The sequence below is a fragment of the Artemia franciscana genome, chromosome 10 (assembly GCF_032884065.1).
Source record: "Artemia franciscana chromosome 10, ASM3288406v1, whole genome shotgun sequence".
Lineage (NCBI taxonomy): Eukaryota > Metazoa > Arthropoda > Branchiopoda > Anostraca > Artemiidae > Artemia > Artemia franciscana.
Window position 1 is genome coordinate 46,994,756 of NC_088872.1, and position 7,327 is coordinate 47,002,082.

At 37.7% G+C, this 7,327-nt stretch overlaps 1 protein-coding gene across 3 annotated transcripts in view; it reads left to right on the forward strand.

Annotated features, from left to right (window-relative positions):
* Positions 1-1,870, forward strand: part of LOC136032276 (uncharacterized) — a 65,760-nt gene extending 63,890 nt beyond the window's left edge. For 2 of the 3 annotated variants that reach the window (XM_065712536.1, XM_065712539.1), the window contains exon 13: positions 274-885. In XM_065712536.1, coding sequence (XP_065568608.1) covers positions 274-332 — 59 coding nt within the window. In that variant the 3' untranslated portion in view covers positions 333-885. Of the gene's footprint in view, positions 1-273 lie in introns of all 3 variants that reach the window. The other variant, XM_065712538.1, reaches the window with a different exon arrangement.
* The last annotated feature ends 5,457 nt before the right edge of the window (positions 1,871-7,327 follow it).

The window sequence follows — 7,327 nt, forward strand, 5'->3', positions numbered from 1 at the left end:
GGCATTGCCCCTCTGACAATGCTCATGAACAGATGGATCAAAAAGTGAAAAATACATTGAACCTTTGGTTTAAAACACAAGACATATAACACTCTTGTACTTTCTTTTTTTTTCTATCAGGTATTTTATTTTTATTAGGCATGTTATTTTCGGTGACTCTGTCATGAATTAAATTTTAAATTCATGGTAGTAACTAGCATCGAAGTCCATCACTTTACGCACTCTTTGCAGTAATGCTTGTTCTAAATTGTAATTGGCCTGCCTTTTTTTCAGGGAAGACCGCCAAAGGAGGCTCCGACGCTTCTTTCAAAACTGCTCTTACCTCACCGTGATTAATACTGATATTAAGTGAAGTACAGTGAAGTGATATTAAATTCGTACAGAGGGTCGAATCATTCACTTTTTATAGAGGTCAAATTGCGCTGAGGGGTTTTTGTTGTCCCGTGGTATCATTTCTAATTGTAATTTCCGACAGACAGGAAAAATGGCCTCTTTGTCGTTAAATCTGTCATAGAAAAATGTTTCAACACTATGATACTCTGATATTTGAAATTTCTTCTCTGTTATGCCTAAAGGTCATTGCCAAAGAGCATAGATAACTTATTAGAGTGGAAACTGGCGGTAGTGTCGGTAAAAAAAAAAGTATCAACACCATCTAGCATTTGGTGACATTTGTGGTTTTTAAGCTTTGTAATCGTGTTTTTGTCAGGAACTGAGATTAGAAATTCATTACCTTTTTGAGATTTAACTTATTGAGATTAGAAACTTATTAATTATTCTTATTATTACACTGAAAAGGTGCCAAGCGTTGCCTAACGCTAGATAGCGTTGAAAGTTGTTTTTTTTGTCGACACTGGTGCCAGTTCCAATTCTTGTAAGTTAACCATAGTTAACCATAGTCTTTGGTCATAGCTGCAAAAACTGTTTGCTTAGCTGCCTTCAAAGGTAGAATCTGTATCACAATTTGATTTCTGATCCTCCTCACCTACATTATCCTGGTGACCTTCCCTTTGAGAACAGCTTAGCAAACGGTTTTACGCAATTATCTCAGACGTCTCAAAATGTCAGATATGACTATAAGGCGTAGCAGCGACGATATATTTCGTTAGATTATGGAAATGACCTAGCTTCTTCAGATATTGCGTGAAGGGGTTCAGAATAGAAGGGGGATCTCTGCCCACCCTTACGTAAAATACATCCTTTGGTTTTCCAAGGTAGCTCAAAGGGCCTCCCTCTCCTACTAGAATAATTGAAAAATTTTGGTGTAAGATGCGCTATTTCAATTTTTTTTTATTTTTACCAAGAATGAGGCTTCAAAGTGTGATATCTTGTAGAGACAGATACATTTTACGCTATGTCCACGAGTTCTTGTCCCCTTAGACGTTAGATAACATCATCCTACCCTCTTTGTATATTAATTTGATATATTTTTTTTATTTAGAAAGAAACAGTTGACATGAATCTAAAGACAAGACTATAGAGGATCAGATAAACTTTTTTAATTGAAAGCAGAAGAAAACAACAATTTAATGACATTTCTTTTATTTGCAAAAATTATATTTTCTTTAATCAAAACAACTTTCACTGGCCTGAAAATCGTTTTTCCAGTTGGCATTGGCTGATAAATACCGTAACTATCTGTTTTGTTACTTATCAATAGATGTCACAGAAATTGGAATCGATTCCCTAAGCCCGCTGATATGAAAATTTGGCTCTCTTTGTGAATAAAATGTCTCTTCGCCACTGAAAAATAATTAATAATTTGATTGCTGAAACGGTGGATTTACCAGTGATTATTTGGAAAATGTTGATTTTATATTTGATTCGATGTAGACTAGTTGTGCTCTTAACAAATATAGTAGCCGAATGACTTGGGAGTTTTTCCTTTTATGTTAGCAAACAATGACTGCCTGTATTTTCTAAAAAAGAATTTACGTGTGAAAATAGCTTGCTAAATTCAATTCTAGTTGCAAAATAAACATCCGTTTTAGAAGGGCTTAATCAGCAATGTCTGGGAGAGCAGTAAATGACAAGTAATAATTTAATATATATGTGATAAAACTTTCAGACGAAAGCTGTCTAAGTTCAAAAGGCACTTAATCCATTTTTTTTTCTTTGGGATGATTTGGAATATTCAAAGCTTCAAAAGGGTTTATTTGCTTAAAAAGTTATAAAAAAAAGTTATAAAAAGTTATAAAAAAAAGTAAAAAAAGTCAAATAAAAAAAATATGCTTAATACTTTATTTTGATCTTTAGAAAGGAGGAGCCGGGAGCTCCAAGAGGGCGTATTTGCTTCAAAAGGGCGTAAATATTTCTGGATCAACTGCCCAAATTCAAAGGACACTTAATTGACGGTATTGTTCTTTGGAAAGGATGATTTGGAATATTCAAAGCTCCAAAAGGACCTATTTCTTTGGCTTAAAGAATGTGTGAGTAGGGTTTACTGTCAAACCAGTAAACCCTACAAGGGTTTACTTTCAGTCAAACCCGATGAACACTTGAAGTTACAATTTTGGTTGTATGTTCATGACCCTATCTCTGTGTGGCAAGGGTTATATTGTTATCTCTAGCCTCTCATAGCTCTTTGTTAATTGCGGTAGGGATTTGCAGACATCGTTCTTGTTTTGTTTAGTTGTGTGACAGGGTCGATCAGAAGAGATAGAAAGAGCATTAGAAATGATTTGTGTTATTTATTTTGTATCACTCCCAAAATTCCATCCTAAAAACTTAGACTGGCTCCGGGCTTACTGTGAATTCCGACCTCAAAATTTTGTTTAATCTGGCCTGTATTGTCTTTTTTTTTATTTCTATGGTCTGATGGCTTAGAAGCAACTTGCTCCTAGATGGAAGCATCTTATGAACTTTTAGGCTAACATTCATGTTTATAGTAGCAAGATGACTGCTTTAGATAAGGTCCATAGTTGCAGCATATCATTCAGGGCCATTGCATGTAACCAATTATTGTATCCAAGTCAAAATGCGTCTTTCCCTCTTCTAATCTGAGAAATCAAATGAGGGATAGATAGTTTTAAAATATAAGATGAACTTGATGTCTGTTAATTAGATCATTATTAGAAAGATGTTATCGAGATTTGGCGCAGAAAAATTATAAAGCAGAAAATAAGAATGGGAAATCATACAAAACGAGTGAGACAATTTTAAAAGAAAAATCGAAAGAATGATAGTACTGGTTAAACTAATAATTGTATAATTCCATTTCTAAAGTTGAATTTCATGAAAATCAGATTCTACTGATATTATTTATAGTTAGTCATCTAGTTATGTCATCTATTAAATATATAGATATGTTATTACATATGTGAATAGTGCGCCTAGAATTGGAATCCTTTGTCTGAGGGGTTTGATTCCTGGTGTCGCGGGTTTTTTGGTTTGGGACGGGGATCAGTGGTGTGACACAATAAGGTCAGTCAGAGGTGACCTAGCGTTAAATGGGCACCTGGAGAAAATTAAGAAAAGTAAGGCGGAAGGGTTTGTAAAAGCACAGTATGGCTGGCCCCCAAACCCCATGCACTTCAAGGCTGAAGGGCTATGAAACGGAGATCAACTCCGCCGGTAAGGACGGTAATAGTCCAATGCTATATTACTTTTTTTTACTTTACATTCTATATGTGTCAGATATGTAATCTATTTTTAGTTATGACATCGCGAAAATTAGACTAGAGGTATTTCACTCTCCGTGGAAAAATTTACGTCGTCTCATTTCGTAGTAAGATAGCAGGCCTACAGTAGCCCTTTTCGAAATTTCTCGATTTCGGATGTCTGACCAGATGTCATAAAGCGATTAAAATAGTTCTTAAACTAATAAAGGGGAATTCCCGATCTTTTAAAGTTAGAGAACGATTTTTATCTAATAGCCAGCAGATTTAATCGCTTTAGATAAATGAGAACTGAACTAAAGCTCACTATTCAACTGAACACGCAAGGGCTTATACGGTCCATGATACTCAGTTCTAAGTCAGTCCAGCCATTTGTACATAGGAAAAATTTTCATATGCCATTTTGTTTCATAGAAAAAAAGTAATAATGGGGCACTTTCTCCCATTCAAACGAAGCATTCCTTTGTCAAGGTCACATTGCAATGCTTTAAGTGAAAGATCAGAGCTAAGCTCTGTAGTAAGGGCATTAAAACATTTCACATTTTGGTTAAATCAGTCGTAAATTTAAAACAATTCCTCGCAACACGATTTAGAAACTATCAGAAAGTATAAAGGGTAACTTCATAAACCTTGATAAGAGTTTTTATGGCACTTGGTATTAACCAAGTGACATATAGCAATCGCCAATTCTGTCGGTCTGTCTGTCGGTCCCGGTTTTGCTACTTTAGGCACTTCCAGGTAAGCTAGGACGGTGAAATTTGGCAGGCGTATCAGGGACATGACCAGCTTAAATTAGAAATAGTCGTTTTCCCAATTTGACCATCTGGGGGGAGTGGGGGGCCGGTTAATTCGTAAAAATAGAAAAAATAAAGTATTTTTAACTTGTGAGCGGGTGATGGGATCTTAATGAAATTTGATGTTTGGAATGATATTGTGTCTCAGAGCTCTTATTTTAAATCCCGACCGGATCTGATGACATTGGGGGGAGTTGGAGGGGGAAAACCTAAAATCTTGGAAAACACTTTGAGTGGGGGGATCGGGATGAAACTTGGTGGGAAAAATAAACACAAGTCCCAGATACATGATTGACATAAACGGAATGGATCCGCTCTCTTTGGGGTAGTTTGGGGGGGGGGGTATTTCTGAAAAATTAGAAAAAATGAGGTATTTTTAACTTACGAACGAGTGATCGGATCTCAATGAAATTTGATATTTAGAAGGATATCGTGGCTCAGAGCTCTTATTTTAAACACGACCGGATCTGGTGACATTGGGGGGGGGGGGTTGGGAGGGGGAAACCTAAAACTTGGAAAACACTTAGAGTGGAGGGATCGGGATGAAACTTGGTGGGGAAAATAAGCACAAGTCCTGGATACATGATTGACATAAACGGAACGGATCCGCTCTCTTTGGGGTAGTTGGGGGAGGGGTTAATTCTGAAAAATTAGAGAAAATGAGGTATTTTTAACTTACGAACGGGTGATCGGATCTCAATGAAATTTGATGTTTAGAAGGATATCGTGTCTCAAAGCAATTATTTTAAATCCTGACCGGATCTAGTGACATTGGGGGAAGCTTGGGTTGGGGGAACCTAAAATCATGGAAAACGCTTAGATTGGAGGGATTGGGATGAAACTTGGTGGGGAAAATAATCAGAAGTCTTACATACGTGATTTACATAATTGGAACGGATCCGCTCTATTGGGGGGATCTTCAGTGATCGAAAGTTCCGAGTGATCCGATCTTCATGAAACTTTATATTAGAAGGACCTCGTGACTCAGATCTCTTATTTTAAATCTCAGCAGGATCAAGCGTAATTGGGGGGGGGGGGCAGTTGGGGGGACCGGAAATCTTAGAAAATACTTAAAGCGGTGAGATCAGGATGAAACTGGATGGGAAGAATAGAAACCTGTCTAAGATACGTGACTGACATAACCGGACCGGATCTGCTCTCTTTGGTGGAATCGGGGGGGGGGGGTAATTTTGAAAATTGAGGTATTTGTAACTTACGAAAGGGTGGCCAGATCTTAATGAAATTTGATATTTAGAAGGATCTTGTGCTTTAAAGTTCTAATTTTAAATTCCGACCAGATCCTGTGACATTGGGGGGAGTTGGAGGGGGAAACCGGAATTTTTGGAAAACGTGAAAATTGGGGTATTTTTATCTTACGAATAGATGATCGGATCTTAATGAAATTTGATTTTTAGAAGGAATTCATGTCTCAGAGATCTTATTTCAAATCCCGACCAGATCTTTTGACATTGGGGGGAGTTGGAGGGGGAAATCTTGGAAAAACACTTGGAGTGGAGGAATCGGGATGAAGCTTGGTGGATAGGATAAACAAATGTCCTTGATAAGTGATTGACAGAATCGTGATTCGCTCTCTTTGGGGGAGTTGGGGGGGGGGGCTCAGTGATTTGGTGAGTTTGGTGCTTTTGGGCGTGCTAGGACGATGAAAATTGGTAGGCGTGTCAGGGAGTTGCACAATTTGACTTGATAAAGTCGTTTTCCCAGATTCGACCATCTGGGGGGCTAAAGGGAGAGGAAAAATTAGAAAAAATTTGGTATTTATAACTTACGAGTGGGTGATTGGATCTTAATGAATTTTGATATTTAGAAGGACATCGTGACTCAGAGCTCTTATTTTAAATCCTGACCGGCATTAAGCCTCTTATTTTCCTTTTTAAATCAATCTATTGATTCATAGAATTTTGTTAGAGCTCATACCATATGATCTCTTGGCTCTTAGCTCTTCTCGCCTCGTCACAAGTGCCATATGAGCTCTTAGCTCTTGTTTTTTTTAGAAATATGCCCGAGGTGAATAATTCAATTTATTTCTAACCCGTCAACAAAACAAAAGAGGGTTTGTAGCCCTAGTTGCAGAGTAAGACAAAATAAAAATAAAAAATAATATCGAAAGGGAAATTTATAATCGGGATCGGATGAATAAAATCCCAATTTTAAACATAGAAAGTTACTGTCAACAAGACACCGGTCAAAACTGAGAGTTAGGCACTGGTGGACCCGGGGGGGGGGTCTGCCGCCACCTCCAAGATTTTTTCTTGCGCCCTCTTTCCCTGTTTTTTTTTTCTTTGTTTTCACTTTTCTAAAAATAAATTTGTCGATTTGGTCAGTTATTGGCACCTTTGTCACATTGGGCCCCCCAAGATTTTGCTCATTGCTGCCCTTGTCACATTGCCCCCCTAAGATTTTGCTCTAGATCCGCCCCTCGAATAAGTAGCAGCCATTGTAATTGAAAACAGCGGAGAAATTCGATTGGAAATTGAAAGTTTTTTTTTGCAGTCGGAAGTGACTAGAGGGCAACTAGTCCCCATCTCAAGCTCCTTCAGCAAAACTGACAGGAAATTAAGATATATCTTATTAAAATTTTAAGATAGCCACTTGGCTCACAACGGTCAAACGATCCAATAACCATACCTCCGGGGATGACGTGACCCTCCACAGCCATTCTGGCAAGGGTTGCAAATTATTCTATTTACCAATTGTTTACATATAGGTCTCATCGCTGGGAAGACGGCGTACTTGATCCAAATATCTAAAAAGACCAAGGGTATTAAGATTAGGTTTTCAACGAATATTGAACTAAATCAAAAGACACTATGTGCATCCAGGCTGTCAAAAGGGCGTATCTGCAACATTTCGGGGACGGCTAAGACTATTACGTTGCAACTTTAAAGACATGCTAAG